This window comes from Arachis hypogaea, chromosome 13 (genome assembly GCF_003086295.3).
Source record: "Arachis hypogaea cultivar Tifrunner chromosome 13, arahy.Tifrunner.gnm2.J5K5, whole genome shotgun sequence".
Lineage (NCBI taxonomy): Eukaryota > Viridiplantae > Streptophyta > Magnoliopsida > Fabales > Fabaceae > Arachis > Arachis hypogaea.
The window spans coordinates 131,612,876-131,634,097 of NC_092048.1; the positions used below are offsets into that span (position 1 = coordinate 131,612,876).

The 21,222-nt window shown below is 37.0% G+C and overlaps 3 protein-coding genes, 1 long non-coding RNA gene and 1 pseudogene across 5 annotated transcripts; 1 reads left to right on the forward strand and 4 right to left on the reverse strand.

Moving 5' to 3' along the window:
* Nucleotides 1–1,629: 1,629 nt before the first annotated feature.
* Nucleotides 1,630–4,908, reverse strand: LOC112733598 (uncharacterized). The gene is made up of 7 exons (XM_025782614.3): nt 4,283–4,908; nt 4,125–4,194; nt 3,779–3,938; nt 3,515–3,596; nt 2,809–3,025; nt 2,589–2,653; nt 1,630–2,069 (listed from the first exon to the last, which is right to left on the reverse strand). The coding sequence occupies exons 1-7, from the start codon at nt 4,370–4,372 to the stop codon at nt 1,815–1,817; spliced, it is 939 nt and encodes a 312-aa protein (XP_025638399.1). The 5' UTR covers nt 4,373–4,908; the 3' UTR covers nt 1,630–1,814.
* A 103-nt stretch (nt 4,909–5,011) lies between these two features.
* Nucleotides 5,012–6,219, reverse strand: LOC112733600 (uncharacterized). Its single transcript, XM_025782617.2, has 2 exons — nt 5,580–6,219; nt 5,012–5,499 (listed from the first exon to the last, which is right to left on the reverse strand). Exons 1-2 carry the CDS (start codon nt 5,750–5,752, stop codon nt 5,238–5,240), a joined length of 435 nt encoding a protein of 144 aa, XP_025638402.1. The 5' UTR covers nt 5,753–6,219; the 3' UTR covers nt 5,012–5,237.
* A 124-nt stretch (nt 6,220–6,343) lies between these two features.
* On the reverse strand, nt 6,344–16,131 carry LOC112733599 (probable phosphoinositide phosphatase SAC9). 2 transcript variants are annotated; one of them, XM_072212611.1, is made up of 13 exons: nt 15,779–16,131; nt 15,021–15,625; nt 14,679–14,801; nt 13,038–14,260; nt 12,598–12,705; nt 12,278–12,448; nt 11,784–12,026; nt 10,576–10,998; nt 9,340–10,143; nt 8,379–8,576; nt 7,807–8,265; nt 7,480–7,707; nt 6,344–6,923 (listed from the first exon to the last, which is right to left on the reverse strand). In XM_072212611.1, the coding sequence occupies exons 4-13, from the start codon at nt 14,160–14,162 to the stop codon at nt 6,642–6,644; spliced, it is 4,041 nt and encodes a 1,346-aa protein (XP_072068712.1). In that variant the 5' UTR covers nt 14,163–14,260; nt 14,679–14,801; nt 15,021–15,625; nt 15,779–16,131; the 3' UTR covers nt 6,344–6,641. The 2 variants fall into 2 exon arrangements, with proteins under 2 accessions (XP_072068712.1, XP_025638400.1); XM_025782615.2 differs by having other exon boundaries at nt 14,679–14,811.
* Nucleotides 16,132–16,278: 147 nt separating this feature from the next.
* LOC112735447 (uncharacterized) lies at nt 16,279–17,754 on the reverse strand (annotated as a pseudogene).
* Nucleotides 17,755–17,864: 110 nt separating this feature from the next.
* On the forward strand, nt 17,865–20,245 carry LOC140178204 (uncharacterized). Its single transcript, XR_011870465.1, has 4 exons — nt 17,865–18,077; nt 18,158–18,212; nt 18,301–18,429; nt 19,936–20,245. It is a non-coding gene; the product is annotated as an uncharacterized lncRNA (long non-coding RNA).
* The last annotated feature ends 977 nt before the right edge of the window (nt 20,246–21,222 follow it).

The following is a 21,222-nucleotide window of genomic DNA, read 5'->3' on the forward strand; positions in this document are numbered from 1 at the left end:
GTTCTATATACTTTTCCTTTGATTGAACTATTGAAGACTTAATTTAAAAAATATTTTAGACACTTAATTTTATTGCATTAATAATAGATTTGAAATGAGTAAGTGAAATACAATTAAATAAAGCGTCATTAACTCAAATTTTATTTTTGTCACTCTCATAAAGTGAGCAGAATAGTTTTACTTCTACTAGGGACATAAATGTACTTCAGGGTAAATCTATTAGGGAATTTGGTGTCATTATTTTTTAAGTTTTTTGGCGATCATGACACTTATATTTGTTGATAAGTTGACTAGATTTTAGTAACAGAAATATTTCAATTTCAATCATCTTGTCCTTGATTTTAAGGATTATTATTAGTCAATTTAACATATTCTTTTCTAGTGTATTTTTTTAGATTTGGCTTCAGCTACAAGAGGGCAACTCAACCATTCTTTCGACGCCTCAAATGCATGCATTCAGCTTCAAATGAACAAATGATTCTTATTATTTTATATCATCTACTCCTAAATATGTAGAATTGCGAATTGCTCAAATATTTTAAAATGTTTACCACAGAAGGGAGTTAGTTTGCATTTTTTTCCAATTAAAATATTATGTTACTTTCTAATATTTAAACTAAATATTAATTTTACTTGAATTAAATTTAATTATATTTATAATATTTAAGATATTTTATTTTAGCCTATTTTTTCTTTTAACCAAAATTAATATTTTTTCTTTTAAAAATATATTTTATCCGCTATTATTATATTCTTCTTTCTCTTATTAATTATTGTTTTGTCACTTTCACTATTAAATCACTATACTAACACGATCATCGCAATTACGATTGCTGCCGCTATTTAGAATAAAATGATAATGGAAGAAAAAAGGTATTTTGGAAAAAAAAATTTAACTAGAAGACTAAAATAGAAAAAAAATTAAAACAAAAATAGGACATTAACATTCAAGATAAAATTCAAAAACATCGAACACAACCAATACTTTCTTTTTATCTTTATTATTAGGAAATCGAACACAACCAATACTTTCTTTTTATCTTTATTATTAGAAAATCGCTTTGATAAAGATACTAAAAATGTCTTTTTTTTAAAGACGTTTACATGTATCATGATATTATTAGACATCTTTACTAAATTGGTTAATAATTTATTTTTTAATAAACTAGAACAAAATCAGTTTTTTATAATAACAATAATAAACCGAGTTGTCCGCATTATAATTATTAGGCTCGATTTGATCTGATAGATTTACACAATTTAAATCTAATCATGTTTAAATTTTTTTATAAAAAAACAACTATTTCTCTGATTTTTGTTTAAAAAAAAATGATCCAGTGGGTTATGTAAATTAGTCGGTTCGATCAGATCTGATAACAATTAGATTTATTGTTATTGTTATAAAAAAATCGATTTTATTCTAATTTCAGTAATTTGTTAAAAAATTTAAAAATAACCGATTCATTAATACGTCCAATAATAATGCGATATAAAAAAATTAGTTTTACACGTCTTTATAGGAGCATCCTCTTTATTATTATTATTATTATTATTATTATTATTATTATTATTATTATTTTGGGAGGCAAGTTTAGTTACAACTTTCAAGTTGTAATATACGTTTGTGCATGACAGGGAAAAATCTTTGACAATAATGATTGATAACACTAATTTACAATATAATGTTGGAGTACATGAAGTTTTGTACTTTGTAACAATGGTCAATAAATCATACAAAATCTAAAGATCACATTTTGCGACTCTGATAATTGGAACAATAGTGGTTCAGATTCATTTGCCATGATGATCTTGATCTACCATGAGAATGAAGGCAATACATAAGATGGAAAAGCACCATATTTTGTTGCAAGTGCTTCCACAGAAGATGAATCTGCTACCTCCCCAAACCCATCAAGTCCAAGTTCGGTCGCGTGAATACCACCAGTGATGAATACTGATTCGATTCCGGCGGCATTGGCACCCTTTATGTCGTGATGGAGAGAATCACCCACGGCAATACATTCAGAAACATGTGTGCCAGCCATTGCCATGGCTGCTTTGTAGATTATCTGATAAAGGATGTATATGTTATGTGAATGCTAAACAAAAGATGATCTATTGAGGTCAACAAAATTGTTAATCCAGTTATCATATGCATGCATATGCTGAAGCTCAAAAAATTAAAATAATGTTAAGTATTTTCAATTATCTGTGAAACAATGTGCAGAAACGAGGTAAACTAGATTAAGAGAAGAATAATGTAGATAATTTATTCGATCCAATTAAAGTTAATGAACACAGCTTAGCTTGACCAAAAGATTATTTAACACTGAATTCACTTTTGCATGTTAAGACTGCAAACATATTGCAAGGACTTGTATATTTGTAATAACTGGATACAGTTAACAACTTAACATGAACATCGCTGTCGGATTAAACGTGCTGTTTAATCAATTTGGGAAGTAATTAACATTTTTGTTTGATACTTGTGTGCATGCAATCTTTAGCAGCCTAAGTGCTAAAAAGCATTAATAACACAGGAGAAAACAAGAATCACAGTGAATTTATTTTGGCAGAAACATTGTCACCTCGCCAGGTTTGCCCATCCATTTCACTTCACCCCCAAGCTTTTCATATTTGGCCGCTAGTGTACCTATTAAGTTTAAGATACACGCAGAAGTATTGGTATCGAAAAGAAGGAAATGAAGAAACCCATAGCAGTATCAAATTAAGAAATTTTACAGAAAATAAGCACTATTCAGGGGCTATGCTAGATTAAATACAAAGGAAAAGGGAAAGCAAAGTCACCCGGCATCACACGCAAGTCCCTTGCTTCAACAGTTACATAATCTGGATTGGCTACCACCATAGGGATTCCTTTGGAAGCACAAAGCTCCAATATTTTCTCGAGATCTTCAAGTTTCATTGAATGCGCATCCCCATGGGGACTCCCCAAGGCTTCTGTGCCATGAGCCAAAACAAACTCAGCATCTTCAATGTTTTCCACAACTTGCAAATCTAAGCCCTACATGAAGTTATAAAACACACAAAAGGATTTGAAAACCTTTGATGCATAGTATACCCTTTTGGCCATTATCTTTATATATTACATAATATAAGCATTTTGTACAAAAAATATACAATACATTATCCCTAGATTTATATTTTTAACAATTTGACAAGAAAAAAAAAGCTGACCTCAGTAATCTACTACAACATCAACAACCAAAGTATTTACCCATAAGGTGGGATTGTCAACATGGATAGTGCAAATCAAATTCTCCTAACTCTGCACACCTTCAATGAGGTTAGAAGAAAGGGAAACCTCTCTAAGCAGACTAATTAATTTACATTGCAAACATGACAGCTCAAAAAAATAAAAGAATTAAAAAAAACAACCACTCCAAGAATCATACAATGTTATATTGAATAAGATGACTGATATTTTGCAAGTAGCTACTGAATATGGTGAATAGCGAAATGGAAGCCAAAATGCATTTTAGTTCAAACATACCTCAAGAGATATTGCTCCGCGGCCCTTCCATGTGAAATGAATGCAAGACCTTCCCAATGCCGCAAACCAAGGATCATCTCTCCTGTTTGAAAGAAAATTTCAACAGAGTTAAAACTGCATAAATAGTTAAATACATAAGCATGAAACTGTATATGATGAATAAGCATCTTTGAAGAAACTTAAAATCTGACTGCAAATGACTACAACAGGTATGAATTAATGAAAGAAACTTTTCCCAGTGATGATGATGTAGCATGCTACAACCTTTGCAAGTACTGATGAGTGAGCTCTCCGCTGGTGATGGCTCCGGCAAAAAGCGAGTCATCAAAGCCGAGACTCTTCACTTTTTCCATAGTGACAGATGAGCGCCTTGAGGAGTTGCTTATGATCACCATCTTACCACCACTCTTTGCTATATTTTCTACTAAGAAACATTACAATTTAAAAATAATAAGAACACATAACATACAATACATACACCATATTTGAACACCAAAAAGGTTGAGGTGTATATACCTAGCCCAATTCAGTTTCAATAAACATAGAATACAAGAATTCAAGTGTTACAAAAACACAAAATGCATGTTGTGTGTAAAGTAGAGGAGAATACATGTAGGGATAGCAGTAGGATAAGGTTGTTTTCCATCGTGGAGGACTCCGAACTGATCCAACAACCAAACCTAAAACACAGCATAAAACAAAACGCTCATCAATCAAATAACGTGGAATTGAAACTGAGACTGGGGAAGAGTAAGGAGTGAGGAGCACCTTAAAACGACGCGTTTCAGCGAGCTGTCGGAGTCCATTCAAGCTCTGAAACTGAATCTGAGATGGCGGCACTGCGCATTTGGGAATCATTCTGTGAATCGATAACTCGCTACTTCACCAAACCTGCACAGTGCACACCCTCATTTCATCTGCTTCGCTTCTCTCCCTCTGCTTCAACCAAATATTCCTCCCCTTTCTTTTTTTTTTTTTTTCCATATCATATCTTATATAGGCCCAATTAATTTTAAGAACCTCAAAAAAACTATTTTGGGCCAACAGTTGAGTTTACATTTTTACTTAATCTTTAGGCGTCTAAAAGAAAAAAAAGATCTTTTGATTCAATTAATTGGTGATCGTTTATTCAGGAATTAATGAAATGTATGTAACAGTTCACCTTGGATTAAGAAAATTGGTGAATTACATGCCAAGTAAATATGTAGTTTGGTACATTCAAATATATGGAATTATGGATCAAGGATGAGAGGTCATGACGTCCCAACGAACCACCATCACATCATGTTGTACCTTTTATTTTCTTAGAATGCAAGCACAAAGAAAGAACCGAGTTTCTACTTTCTACATCTGCTTTCATTAAGACAAAATTAATAAAGAGACGTTTGAATAATTCGTATGAAATCATAATTTTAATTTCAGCACTATATATTTTTTCTTAACGGTTGCTTATGTATTAAGAAAGATAAGGGGCGTTAAACTTAAAATGCGTAAAAATGATAATTAAGACGTATTATTTATTATATTGAACATCTCAAACCATCAAATGATTTTCGATTATTACATAGTGACCTTCAACTATATTACAGGCGCGTTGATGTTGAATTTCTAACGTAGGGAAAATTGTAAAACGATAAAATGAGTAATTAAATTAAACAAGAGAAGTAATAGTTGACAAGAACAGGATGAAAAAGGGAAGGGGTTAACATTTTGTAAAGTATATTTATTCAGGTTGAGGTGCAGGTGGTGGTGATGGCTCTTTAATAATGGGCTTTCCTCGCTCTCTAAGCCTGGCCACTTCTTCTTTCATGGCTTCTTTCCTCCTCTTGCTAGCCAACACTTTTGCCTGAACACCACTCACGTTTGGATCCTTTCTCTCCTCTGGCGGAGGCGGCGGGGGCCTTCTTCCGGCAGCACTTGCTACGCGCTCGTCGCTCAAACTCAATCCCCCCAACACTAGTGCGCCACTTAACCCCATCAATGCCCTGCATCACCAACCGTGTAGTCATGCGATACTGCATTGTATAGAGGAATTTAGCTGATCAGAGAAAATATAGATAGTTACCTGCGCCGAAGAGAATGGTGGTCAGAGGAAGAAGGGAGTTCATGCTGTTCAGAGATGAAGTGGCAGCACACTCGTCCCTTCTTCCAAGAATTTGGGGAGCTTTTCCGGGGTTTTGAGGAAAGGCCTATTGAGGCGGTGGTGGTAGTAGGAGCAGGTGTCAGCAAATGAGCCATGATTTGGTCGGTTTCAAAAACCAGAAACCAACTACAAGTTAGGCAATATGACTCTTTTTTTTTTCCCGTTTTAGGATTAAATTGGAAATTAATGTTTTCCGTTCTTAGGGGTTATCTCATGTGTCAGGAGTCACGACACACACAACAGAAATGACCAAGCAGCATAGCGGGGAGTAGGAATAGGAGTGGATATCGTTTGGAGTATCGGAAATGTGATTTGATTGTGGAAATTCATTGGTTCGTTTCGGATAAGGTTCAATCAACTTCTGTACTGTGGCCCCTCCTCACAGGCATTCGCTTTTGCCTTTGTATATTGTATATATGGCTAATGATTTCTTGTTTTTGAGCATCCAAATGGAACATTCCCCCCTTTGGTAGCCAAAACCACCAATAAAACATCATATAAGCTCATTTAAGATCGATAACCTCATCCATTATCCATTCCTGACCAACTTTAGATAATTCTTGAATGAGAAAGGATTGTATGATCAAACAAAACCACTGATAAACTGAAGATGTAAAGGGATTTTCTTTTATGATTAAGTGTCTGGAATGTTGCCAGTTCCACCATGATTAAACGATAAACTCAAATTGTAAAGAATCAAATTACACTCCATAATCAAAAATGAAATTCACCATTTTGGTAGACTAAGTACTGAATTTGAACCTTCGAACTCACCTTTCTGCCTAGTTGGTTACAAGCTAAAAGAAAAGTGGGTAAATAGAAAAATAAAATCCATCAAATACCAAGCTACTAATGCAATGTACTAACAGTAGAATCCTACACTATAATATTACATAAATGAATGGACTTTACATGACATAATACAACAAAATTTGAAAAAGTTTACAAAATCGATATCAACAACCGAAGCACACTATCGTGTAATTAAACTGCTGAGAGGCTAGCCCATTTCCCAAGCTCATATGGATCGGCATAGTAATACAGCTTAACTCTGTTGGACAAAGATAAGCCTGCTGCCAAAGGAGAAACTCTGTTGCCAGAATCATCTTGTTCTGAAGGGTCATCTGTATAAGCTGCAACGTCTCCAAGTAGTTTGAATGAAATCCTGCGAGTTTGTATTGTCCTAGGGAAATCAAAGTACATTGGTGTTCCCACCTTGGCCTCTGGTAATCGGTACTCGCCAATGGTCACCATGCTTTGATAATCCTGCAATTAATTCCAAACATTAGACTGTTTTCACCCAACAATACAAATCGCATGCTAAGACAAAATAAATAAATATAACAGTTCTATCTTACACGAAAAAGATGCTATCTTACACGAGGATAAAATTAATGACGATATTGACTGCTATCCTACCAGATTCTCCAGTTAGAAGTTCATGTAAAACAGAGTGACATACTTTCAACAGAACAAGTAAAAGAAAAATTGAACAGAAAAACAGAATGCAAACCGTATAAAAAGCAGTTTCTGCACATAATATACATATATGGAGAGAATCTGATACACAATGCATAAAAATTGATGGAAATTCACAGAAAATGAAAGTTATAATCCAACCCATCTTGCAAATGCATAACTCCCTTCTTATACGACTTCAGCTTTTGCCATCCACCCAACCCCCTTTCAAACTGAAATTAAACAGTCACTTCTTTTCCTGCCTTTCCTTCTACATTGTACTTGAGAAATAGTAGTATCATCCTGGTTATACCCAGGCAAGAGAAAGATGACAAAATCAGTGTGATGATGTTTCAGTATATACCTGAAGAACAGACACTTGTATGTATAACACTGCAGGTGCAATGTATCTATCATCCAGAAGTGATGAAAAACTTTCACTTTGAACATCTGAAGCAGGTGAATGGGTGACCCTAGGCTTTATTGCACTAAAGGCATCTAAACGGAATCCAGCAAGCAAGGGAGAAGCAGCAGATAGATACTGCTCCAGGACAAGATCATTGTCCATTAATCTTTCAGCCTCAAGTGGAACCTAAAAAGAATCCAGGGTTCATCAATTATGATTGTGAGATGAAGTAAACAATTTACGAAACATGGCTGTAAGGATTAGGCAAAATTGGAAAATTTTTACCTTAAATCTATTCAATTGTGGAGCTCTCTCCAACCATCCTTTCAGGTTCAACTGATCAGGGCTTTGCTGTGGCTTGAGATCAACTTCCTTTCTGCTGGGGCTACCGATGACTAAAATCCTCTTGGCATGAAGACAGGGTTCACTTTCAGCGGATCCTCCAAAAGAGGCCCGTCGAGTTTCTTGTGCAAAAGGATTCTCATCTAGAGACAACATATTGAAATCGTTTCCAATATTTATAGAACTTGAACCCGGCCGCTGAAGGCGTAAATTTATCCAAATTATGCGGCATCGAACAGAATTCTTAAAGGGAAACTTTAAATGTCTAGGAACTTTATGCTCTGTTCTTGATGTCTCAGGCCCACATAACTCTGAGGAAGACTTGATCATAGATTGCACATCCCATTTTCCCATAAATGATCTTTCTTCCTTGTGTATTTTATCACTTGCCCAAATTTGCACCTGTACCAATATATCATTGAGTTCATATCATAGAGTTCATTTCTTAATTCAGGGAATAGCGGGGAAAAAAAAAACAAATATAGAGCACAAGGAAAATTATAATGAGCACTCACAAGAGGAGCATCGGCCATAGAGTAGCCACATGAACTGACTATTAACATAACCCCTCTAACATCGGACATATTACCAAGGACAATACCAAATTCAACAGAGGTGGCACCAGATGGAGCTTTCCAATATGATAGCCGTGAACCAAAATTAAATGGAGCAAGCAACGACAAAAATGGAGCAGAGTTTGATGCTGTTTCAACCTGCAATAGCATTGCCAATGGTTGGTAACAAAGACCTTTTTTTATCTTGGAAAAAGAAAGATATGCAAAATAAAATGTAGTTTATACACTACAACAAAATGTGCATTTTAAGGGTCTCATTCTAGCACCGCATAACATGCACTCTGTCTACAAGGTACAAACACAAAGAACCACCCAGAAGCAAAAGTTGATTGAATCAGCAAAATAGGCCAATATTCGGTAGAAATCTTCCATTAGAACTATATATAAGTTCTCCTGGCATTTGCGAATATTTTTAATCTTTTCAATACACACAGCTTCTATATTATTTCAAGACTATGTTGGATGTCATATCGCTTGAAAATCAAATTTTGACAAAGTAATCTAGCAAAAAAGAGACCATCTAATAGTATTTATGCAGGAAAATCATTTAAATTCATGGAGTGTGTGCGGGCATGCATGCATGTGTTTATAGTCTTCAAATGCCAACTTAAGCTCAAATTTTAAGTGTTCGTTATATCCGGTGCTTCCTTTGCTCTGCTCGACTGTCAACGGATCATCCAATACTGCATTCATAACTTATTTAAATATTTTAAATTTAATCCCACAATTGCTTTGTTGATACAAGTATTGCATCACAGGATAACACATTGTTGATAGAAACAATGGCAAGTGGATTGTTAGCTGCATTGATACCCCATGTCCCAAAAGAAAAAAGAAAAAAAAAAAACAAAACAGAATGCTGCAGGGCCCAAAATCAAAACACATAGTTTAAAAAATATACCGGATGTAAAAAGCTGGCAAGAGGAAATTCAGCCACGGATTCATATCCATTTGGTATCAGCTGCATTGATTTGTCTGCAGACAGATTATCAGAGGCCTTATTCTTTTCTAGAAGACAATCCCAAGATGACCCAATGATTTGCTTCAGAGCATTGTAAGCTGCCTTTTCCACACGATCGGATCTTCGTAAGCTAATCAGAACTCTCACATAGTCCAAGATCAATGCATCAAGCACAATATCCTGGCAGCACCGCTTACAAATTATACCATCACGTGCTAATAGACGGTTTACAGGGAGGTCAACTTGACCACCATAGCTTGATGCACCATTATAACTCATGGGGTCTCTTGAGTTATAACCTGAAAGAAGAAGTGCGCCTCTCCCAGCACAGCAAACTCTGCAAACTTTCCTTTCACATTGAGAACACAAGAATACAGGTTCTGAAGGCCCGTCAGATGAATAAACTGACTTTTTAATCTCAGCACGCACCTCACACTTGCCGCCAGAACAGATTTCCCCATTTCTGATAATATTCCAGAAATCTATTGCATTGTCATCAACAGTCCCAAGACCAATAGCAGAAATACGTTTATCTTCAAGAGAAGCTTCACCAAGCAGTGTGAGAGTGCTTGCAACTTTAGACAATCTCCCTATGTAAACTTCGTCGAGCAATGTATTTGGATTTATAGTTGCAGGATCCATTCCAACAGATAGCAGTGCTCTATCCCTTTCAGCAGCAGAGAGATTCAGCTTAAGACGCTCAATTTCAAGTTTCATGGCTTCCATGAAAACTAGTTTCTTTTGCTGAAAAACCAGGCAAGATAAATCAAGAAGTATATGTAAGTTAAAGATCTTACAACCAAAACAAGCAATCCATTTATGAGCTGACAAATCCAATGAAAAAATCACTTCACCCAAGAATGCCAACCAATTTATTCCAAACATTTCGTGCCTACACATATGAAATGAAAAATGGGGAACTTAAGCTAGTCATGAAAACTGTGAAGAATCAGATCACACACAATAATCCTGAGTGAGATTTCAGTCCCCTTTTTGGGTATAAGGTTAATAGAAAAGCTAAGTTCATCTAAAAAAAAGCAATGACTAAATCAAAATAATGGTGTGCAATGAACTAACTATCTTTGGCCAAAAGACAACAACAAACAGATGGAAGATTGTGGAAACACTCATAAAGTAAAATAAAGTCTAGGAGGTGATGGGAAAACAAGAATATACCAAACTTGGCCCTGCAAGAGATTTCAGGCATTTTAAATATTGTGCAGTACTAGAATCTGAATGTGTTGTCTCTTTTGAAGAAATTTGACAATCACTTTTAGCACCGTGATATTCAACAGCTTGATCCAAAAACTCAAGGGGGTCACTTTCATAATGGACATGTTCAGTAACTGGTTGAGCAAGTGGGTGTGGTAGTGGGTCTTCCCCAGACAAGAGGTCAATCAAAAGGTCAGCAGAATTCCCTCCTTGCACAGGTGGTGACACATTTTCTGTAGATGAAGAGTTGAATTGATTCAGCTCTGAACCAGAGGAAAAGGGATTAAGCTCCTCTTGATACTTTTTGACATGCTCAATTAATCTTCCACCAAGGCCTTCATTTGTAAAGACGCTCTTCCAAGGAAGAGAAACTCCAAGGATCTCAATCTATAGCCAAATCATATCTCATTAGCTGAAAAAGAAGACTTACATTGAAACAGTATTTACATCTATGTTGAAAAATACAATAAAAAAGTGAATTGAAAAGGTGAGTTTCCATTACTATATTTATTACAAATAATTCAGAATCTCAATTCATCGAAGAGAAAAATCATTACAGATACATAAGGATGATAGAATTTTAACTACAGTTCCAAGATTTTAAATTGATTAAGAATGTTAGCTTTTATATTTGGGTATATAAAAAACTAAGATATAAATTCACAATTCTGACTTGAGCAGGAATTTTAGCTTTGTTTCGCACAAAAATTTCTAAGTTCAAATAGTAAGACTTTAAAATTTAAAAGTTCTAACTCCTTTTATACCTCCATGAATCACACTGGTCTCTAGTGAATTATGATTCATAACCAGGAAAAACTCCAAATAGATCATTTTTTATTGCAGCCTAAGCCAAATGACTAACAAATATCCTGGCTACAAGAGGAAATGATTTTTTCTTTAATAAGTAAAAAGGGTTATCTGAAATATTTCAAACCATAAATATTGGTTTAGTAAGCATATTAAGATTCTATCCCCAGGATGGAGCAAAAGAAAATGCAAACCTATTAAGCTACACTATACACCATACTTGCACTATATTACTTTTACTGTTTACAAGACAAAACAGTACACCCATGCATATTACATCAAAAAGTAACAAATAACTGCCATACAATATCATAGCTAGTCAAGCCATCATCAGTGTGAAATATCATATGCTTAAAAATATGTACCTCACCAAGAGTGAACGGGTTCCTTCCAGAAATGTTAGGATAAAAGGTTAACGCCACTACACGAGTAAGGAAATCCCACTCTCCCTCGAGTTCCTCGAAATCATACAGTAATGACAACGGTGATGCATCTTGGGCATGCAGGCGAGAGCTTGCTCCAGTTATAGCCATGTCTTCTGAACTAATTGCCCCAGGCAGGGGTATTAATAGGTTTGTTCCACTAGCGCACCTTGGTATAGAAGCACCCTGCCATTAGATGCCAGGTGGGATCAGATTATATAACTAGATTTTCTAAAATCTTATATTTAAAGATATCACAGTATAACCAGAAAAGTGCTCCTTTTGGAGGGGGACAAAAAAGGTTTTCCTCACAACATAAAGTCATAAATAACCCTCTTACTGTTCAGCTAACATTATTAAGATCACCTCTTACTGCCGTACCATCAAAAGCATAAATGAACATATAGAGTGGGGCAAAGTGAAGTTGTGATACAGACCTCCAATACAAGTTTCAGCCCATCCAAATTGCGTCCTGTCCGCACATCAACTGTTGATGGATAAGTTGAATCATCTGCACCATGGGATATTGTGAGAAGAAGCTGACAAACATGGCAAGGCTCACCAAGATAAATAAAGATTTCAACTACATCTGCAGGCTGTGGACAAATCTGTGAAAGGAAAAGGTGTATACTTTTGTAAGAGAAGATATTTAAAACTTAACAACTTAAGAAGAATATTAATAAAGAATTCAAACATCAGAGAGTGTTTATAAGTAGTATAGGAGTATCCAGAAAATAGAAGGAAATATTTAGCATACCCAAACTAGGTTTTTTCCCTTGAAACTTAGAAGACTAACTTCACCACCCGCAACAGGAAATAAGTTTGCAACTGGTTTGAGACAGAATCCAGACGGCCGAGATGATACCTATGGTGATCACGTAGCTCAGTTATTGATAACTATTTTTGTTGAAAACGCAAAGTTCAAAGGTGGAAGCAACATTATCTAATTCTGATGTCCTAACACATATTACATAGACAACATTTAGCTGTGGAATCATTAAAAAACATAAATCAAGAAACAAAGTAAAGACAGAGGCAGATTTGACATAAATTAACAAGTCCTTAAGACAGAAAGTGGATACAATTTAGTCACCAACATGATATTAATTATGAAACTGCAATCACTAGGCACTTGCTGTATGAAAAGAAACACAAAGCCATCACTCATTTAACTTTGGCAGTTGACAAGTCACATACTTGTAGAGGTTGAAGAGAAATTGAGGGAAGATGCTTGAAAAGCCTCATTCCAAGAAACATTTCTAACTGCTTTTGACGAGAACTATCCACAACGGCATTCTTATATCTTCTTTGCAAAGTGATTTTCACATTCTGTGCAGCAGAAAACTGTTTGAACTTCCCTCCTGTATCTTCGTTGAATATGCTCAGAATCTGACTGTGCATTGCTTTAGACCCAGTGTAAAGAGTGGCATGAATATCCCCAGCAAGAAGAAAAAGATCAGCTAGTTGAGATACAGGAGATAAAATAGTTGATCTCTTGAACTCTTCAAATGTCATATCAAATCTCTTCCATGGTTTATCTGGACATGGATGCATCCATGTGGTAGTTCTGGTGTTATGGTCAATATAATATGTTTTTCCTGTAACTGCATCAGAACGCTTTTCCCACCCAGGTGGTAGTGGAGCAGTATATCCACCATAATGATTATTGGTTGACTGATAGCCAAATGCAATATCACTGTCAAGTGATATTGCCAGCCGTCTACATTGCTCCATGAAGACTTGGAGGGAACCAAAAAAACTAGCAGCATTGGTTCTATCAAGAGAATCAGCACAATTAAAACGTATTACCCCATTTTGACGTGTTCTTAAGCAGAAGGCACCATCAAAATCATCATTGTATATGACCTCACCTCTGCAATCATTTATTCGTTGTCGTGAGGGCAAATAATCTCCTTCAGAGATACCTATTAATATAGTGGGTGCTTTTAAAAGCTTCCATAACCCTTCAATTGTCTGTTGTTCACCTTTTAGTTTTATGCTTTGATGCCAGTCATAATGTATCAAATGGACCCGTGTATATGGAAGCTTCCCAGTTGATCTAATGAAGTTTAAAGACTCCTCAAAATGCTGAACCAAAATGGACTCTGATTTTCCTTCTCCATATCGAAGCAGGTTAATGCATACAATGGGAACCATAGCTTTTCGGCTTGGATTCTCACCAGCACTTGTATTTAGATTCCGTGTATCATACCTCTTACTCAGTCTTTGATAATACTGCACACTTCCTTTATAAGGATCAATATCGGAAACATAAATTTCAGCTTCTGCAGCAGTGATTTTCAGCTCTGCACCCCACCACATAGGAATTGTACCTCTTCGCCATACATATGTGTTGAAAGGTACACTTTGACCAGCTCGTTTAGGGACCCATACGAGTTGCTCACATTCCACTTCATTTCCTGTCAAATGGGACGTGATTATTTCATTAATGTTTTGTGCAGAGCTATATGAGGGCAAAGTTTCACCAGAAAGTTAATTTTGATTTGATGACAGATTGAAAAACTTCTTTTTGCAATTTTTGTAATTGTACGAAGATGCTGCCTGATACTAATACGTGTAAATTGGAAACAAAAGAACGTTCTGTGAATAAAATATAAAAATGGAAGTGGTAAAATCAACAGAAAAAACCATACTGGACGTGACTGAAAGCATTTTAATACTAAAATCTTACATTGGCAAAGCAAAGACATAATGAAACAAGGTTTAATTAAGATAACTGATTCCCTTGTAGTTAGCCTGATTAGAATTGTTATGTTCATAGTTAGTTCAATGTAGATGGAAAATTCTAAGTTCGATACTTGTTGGTAGGTTTCTTACCTGTACTGTAACATGAATTTATCCCCCTCGCCAAGTAACGAGTACCGGGGTGTAGCCTGCTCCGCCGTGCTATGAGAGCAACAATACCTTCTAGTTGACCAGAGCTTCCAAAACTCCGACATTCTGCAAACCCCTACACATTAAGACCAAGTAAGATAACAAAATGCACCAATGCAAATTATTTCTCTCTCTCAAATCCTTCTCCACATTCACATTGCCAATCCATTGGCAATGCTGCTAGTGCACATAACCAATACACAAACAACCACACATTACAAATACAAAAAGAAATCACGAAAATGGGAAGGGCAGCCATGAAAAACGCCAAGCACAAAGAAAAACCTGCAGGAGTGTGACACAATGCCTTGGCAATCCAATGTTCGCAAAAGGCTGCGAGAACCACCCGTTCCAAACGAACTCCTGGTCGGGCTCCCCGACCGGAAAGCGACTCGGAAACGGCCTAGTGATATCCCTTGTCTCGCAGAAGTAATGCTTCCCATCAATGTCGAGCTCCGTCAACTCCTGGATGTTCTTAACCTCCCCTTTCCCCTGCAGCTGTGCATTCTGCAGTGAAATCTTGATCCACTGGCTCTCTGTCACCGTGTAAATGCACCCTCCACCGGGCAAATAGGATACGCTTGCAGTTACCCTCGTCGCCAGAAGCAACAACGCGTAGTTTCCCAACGCAGCATAGCCTAAGATGGCCCTAGCGTAGGTCTTGCTCTTGAATATGGAACGCAATCCGTTTGTGACGAATTCGAGAGCTTCGGTCTGAGACCTGAAGAGATCGAACCCTAACTTCGCAGTATAGCGGAGGGAACCGGTGGTTGGATCAACGTAGATAACCTGAGTGTCCGTTCGAGTGGAGAGGCTCGCAATGATGTAGACCTCGTCAGAGTCCAATGTCAGCACGATCACCGACGTGTCCCTCGGGGTTCCACCAGCACCTGAAACGATCAAAGAATCAAGAATTAAAACAGAGAGAAGGAAATAGTGGAATCGAAATCGGAGCAAGATCGATTGGGGAATTTGAGAGTTGGAGTGGTGTATTGAGCCAGGATTGATATAGTATAGATTTGGTTAGTGGTGAATGTTGTCACCAGATGATTCCATCAGTTAGGGATGAATCGGCGGCAGCGGCAGCGGCAACGGAAGCTTGAGCAGCGTGGCATAAAGGGAGAACGGAATTGAATTGAAATGGAATTGCAGAAGGAATTTGTGTCGGGAGAGAGAAGGATGATGATAATGATGATGGAGGATGGTTCGGACCCTGGCGGATCGGGTCCGTCCTGAAGGTGGTGCTTCCTGTGGGGAAGGAGGAGGAGGAGAAGAGCGAGGAAGTTCCGTGACCGATGTTTGCAGTTTGCTTTTCCTCTCGACTTTGGAAATTTGGAAAACGAGTTTTTTTTTTTTTTCGGCTTAATCAAACAAAAATAGTACAAAAACATGAGACAAGTTTTTAAATTGAATAAATGACCATTTGTATCCATCAAAGTTTAGAATGTTGACATTTGTATTATCGTAGTTGAAAATTGACTTTGTAATAATGAAAGATGAGTTCCGTATGACAAAAATAACTTGATTTTGGTTGGCACTTGCTTTAGATTTGTAGGACCCTACGTGACTCTTCGAACCTCCTAAAATTCTGTCTACGTGGATCAGGCATAACCTTGTGCTTCCTCTTTGCCTTTTCCTCATAGTTAAACATAGCCAAAGCACGCTTATCCTCAGCACTATAAACCTGGTTCTCCTTTTTAATACGAATAGCATTCATCTTCTGATGCCTGCTACCACTCATGACATAACCAAGGCTCTCAAACTTCTGAATCTCCTCAGTTGAAAGACCGACTTCACCTCTTTGTGGGATACGCTTCCTCTGCTGCACATACTGCGCGATTGCATCACCTTCTCCCGGTCTAAGGGCACCACCATAACTTATGTGACCCTCTGCCCTTGGCAAGGGCATTGGCCCTACTGCAGGTTCGTTATTTAAAGCTGGTGTCTTCTGAGATTCAAAGAGTTCCTTCAATTTCGAAGCCTCAGGGTTCACCTCTGTTTTCATCACCTCTTCCACTATTGCTTTGTTCTTTGCATCAGCAGAATCCTTTTCCTCTTCTGACTTAGAACCCTCGCTTTCTGATTCAGATTTTTTGCTTCTTTCTCTTCTGCTTACCTTCGACAGCGAAGAATGCTTCTTCTTTCTCTTGCTGCTACCATCGGAAGAATAATTGCTTTCACTCTCTTCACTCTCATCAGATTCGTTGTAGTTTCTCTTCTTTCTGCTCCCTCTTCTCTTACCACTCTCCCTCTTACCCCTTCCTATTTTTGCGCTCCTCTTCTTCAGTATCGCTTTCCTCCGATTCAACATCACTATCAACTTTTCTCCTTCTCCTTCTCCAACCTTCGACTTGGAACTCCTTCTTCTCTTCCTCCTTGAAATTGAATCGTCAGATTCGGATTCACTATCATCAGATTCGTTATCGCTATTCGACTTTCGTCTACTGCGCTTGGAACCATAACTCTTTCTTCTCTTTCTCCTCGAGCGCGAACCGTCGGATTCCGATTCAGACTTTGAAGAACTCTCTGAATTGGATTCAGATTTTGATTTTTCGTAATGTTTGATCTCTTTGTCGCTCGAATCGTTATTATTCTCGCGCCTAGGAGGGCTCGGCGTGATGTTCCAAATACAGTGCCTCAGCGACTTCCGCATCTTCTGCCTCTTCAGCCTCCGATACCCTTCGAACGGCAATCCCTTCAGTTCCTCGTCGGACTCGGAATCAAAGCGCCGTCGCCAGTCACCATTGCGACGGTCGCGGTTGTGAAACAAGCCACCGTTCTGGCGGCCGAAGTTCTTTGGAAGTTCATCGCCGTTAGGATGTCCTTCGTTGGTGGTGACGCGCTTGGGGCTTCTACGTTTGGATGACTCGGGTCGGTGGCGATCACGTCTGCGGTCTCTACTGCAGTCGTATGAGTCATGTAAACCTCGGTTAAATTAGTAGATAATTAGTCAATAAATTAGTTTTTAATAAGGAGGATTAGAAACGTAAATATTATATTAAATTAGGATATAGCTCATTGAAACAATAATTTTGACACCAATTTCGAAGAAAACGGTCTAAAAGTGGACCGAACAGACCGAACCAGTTGAACCGGACCCGAACCGGGATGTTGGTCCAACCGGACCAGCCCTTTTAAGTGAACCCAAGCCCTTCATCCCCTTCATTCCAACAGAAACGAAGCTTTCAGCTTCCAAGGGAGGGAAGAACGAGAAAAATCCCGTAACCCTCACGTTACTTTCCAAATCACGTAATTCCTCCGTTCGAGCTCCGATCGCCGCACCGTTTGCGGCCACGCGTTCACTGCGTCGAGCTCTACGTTTCTACTGGAACAATTTCATAGGTAACTCGTTATTTTATACTCAGCCTTCATTTCCCCCAATTTTCGAGTTTGTTGAATTTCTTTGATTTCTGATGTTTTAGGATCCAATTAGCTTGAGAGAAACGTTCACTCTTGCTTATGTGAAGCTTGGGTAAGGTGAGGATACGATAATTCTATTTTATTTTCATTGAATTTGAGTTTTGAGTATTAAATTGGATATATATGTGTTATGAATGTGTATTAGGTTGTGAATAAATAATTGGAGCTTGAAATTGTGAATACTGGAACTTGGAGGAACCGGATTAGTTGAGTTTTGAGGGGCTGCCTTGGTTTTGAATAAATAGCTTTGGTCGTTACGTGGAAATCGGCCAAGGTATGGTTTAGGTTTCTTGCATTTAATATATAATGTTCTGTGAAAGCTTAGGCTAGATGACCATTGGATAAGTTGGAATGCAGGTGTATGTTTAATATTTAGTAAATTGTCGATGAATATATTTGGTTGAAGTTTATTGAATAATTAGTTATTAATTTTGAATGGTGAATGTTGTTATGTTAATTTGGAGAGAATTATGGTTGAATGTTATTGTTGATGAACATGGTTGGTTTGGTGCTTGTTGATTAACTAATGATTTGGTGAACTATTGATTTGAGGTATAACTATTGTGGAGGTTGTTGTGATAATGAGGTATTTTGTGTTAAAAGTCTAGGATTTGTGAACTATGATTTGTAGTTGAATTTTGGGTTGTTGGATTTGAAAATTGTACGAGTATAATTATTTATCTAAGGTAGATTTATTGTGGTGATTGTTATGATGATGAGGAAGGGTATGTTGAATTGAAAAGGAAGCAGGTTTGGACCCGAAAAGGGTGGTAAAGTCCGAGTTTTAGAGGAGATGCTGCCGAAATTTTATAAAAATTAGAGATTTTATTTAGATGATTATTTAAAAGATATTTAGATTTAAAGGTTATATGGTTTGATTTTGAGTTATTAAGAAAATGAGTATGTTTTAAGTTTGAAGTTTGATTTATTTAGAAAAGAATGAATTATGTTTTGAATTGGAACTATTGATGGACGGAATGGGAGGTGTGATAATGAAGGATAAGGATTGAATATGATTGACGTATAATGATGAATGAGATGCAATTGAGAATGATGTGGATGTTAATGAATTATAATTGAATTATTTATATGGCTTATGAATTTGAGTAATCTGAGATACGAGATTCCCTTGATTAAGTGCCGTGGCTTGCCATCACGTGTACCAGGTTGAAAACTCGATACTCTGTTGACCCTACGACGTAAGTGTGACCGGGCACTATATAAATTCCCGGGAATGTTATCCCCATTGAGCAATATTGATTATTTGAGAAAAATATATGCATAGACTCTTGGGGATGCACGTCGGGGGACAGTCTAAGGACAATTCAGACTTGTCGGGTTGGCTGGATAACCGACAGATGAGCCTCATCAGCCATAGGACAGGCATGCATCATATACATATTACTTGAATTACTTGCTTGTGCTTTAATTGGGTGTGCCTATATGTACTTGCCATGTTAAATGTGTATTTGTTACCTGCAGTATTTGTAACCTTCTTGTGCTTGCCTTTATCTGTTTATATGTCTGTGAAATATATGATGGAGTTGGAGGTATAGAGGAATGGCAGAATGTGATTTAGATTTAAGGTTAAGTTAGGTTTAAATATCCTTAGTAAACCACCTTTTATGGCTTCTGTTTAATATTTTAAGCTCTGTAATCTGAGTGTCGGCGTTCTAGGATTGCCTCTGGTATTCCCAGGACCTTATATATTATGTGTGTGGCACATTTACCATACTGAGAACCGCCGATTCTCATTCCATACTATGTTGTTATTTTTCAGATGCAGGTCGAGAGGCAACTCGTTAGGCGTCTGGACTCTTAAAGCAGAGTGGTTATTGGGTTATTTTGTTATGCTATGTATATATATATATATATATATATATATATATATATATATATATATATATATATATATGTACTTGGTTTTCTCTCCGCATAACTTGTTATTTTGATCCTCTTAGAGGTTTATGGAGAGGTAGGATTGTGTATATGTTCTTTTGGGTTTTGGATATGTATATATATATATATATATATATATTCTCCGGCCAGTCTTGACTTCGCAGACTGAGTTAGGAGCTTGTTATTTTGTATCTTTGGCACTCTATTCCTACTTCTGTTATCTTATGTTTGATAGTTATGGTTGTCTTAGCACGCAAGTTAACTCGTTCCTTGAGCGTTGCGCTTCTATCTTGCGATTTTTATTTTCCCTATTCTTCAAGGCTCCTAGCATATTATAATTCTTTTGCTATTATATGTACTCATTCTATTTTAGAGGTCGTAATACCACACCACCTCTGTTTTACGGCTTAAGCGTAAAGCTTAGTGTGTTAGGGTGTTACAAGTCATAGCCGGGGTTTCGGCGGCGGTGACGATAATCGACGGAGAGGTCGGAATCCGGGGTGGTGCGACGTTCCCGGTCGAAAGGGCGTCGTTCAGATCCACGTAGACAGGGCTTTGGGAGGTTCGGAGAGCCACGTAGGGTCCTACAACCCTGAAGCAAGTGCCAACCCAAGCCAAGCTACTTTTGTCACACAGAACCCATCTCTCATGGTTACAAAGTCAGTTTCCATCTACGATGGGTACAAATATCAGTGTTCTAAACTCTCATGGGTACAAATAATCATTTATTCTTTTTAAATTTTTTTCCCGTAATTTTAAAATTAAAAGAGTCAAGTGACAATTAGATCTTCGAAGATATTAATTTTAGACTAATTTATTTTTGAAGAAAAAAATATTAATTAGGTCCTCCAAAATAGCAAATAATGAACAAGTATGTCCTTCTGTCAATAAATAATGCAAAACGAAACTAAATTGTCTATATATTTCGTTATTTACCGTGGTGCATATCTCGTTACTATCATACGAGTAGAAAAATTATGTAGTTTTGGACTCATCTTTTGAGTTTTCATATATCATTTATCAACTATTCTCTATTTATCACAAATTCTATCAAAATAAGTGAAGTTTTACTCCAAAATTTGTTATCTACATGACTATCTTTCATAGATAGATCAGAGTAATTAACAGTACATATAAACATCACCGTTAGATTTTAGTTAATAAATTG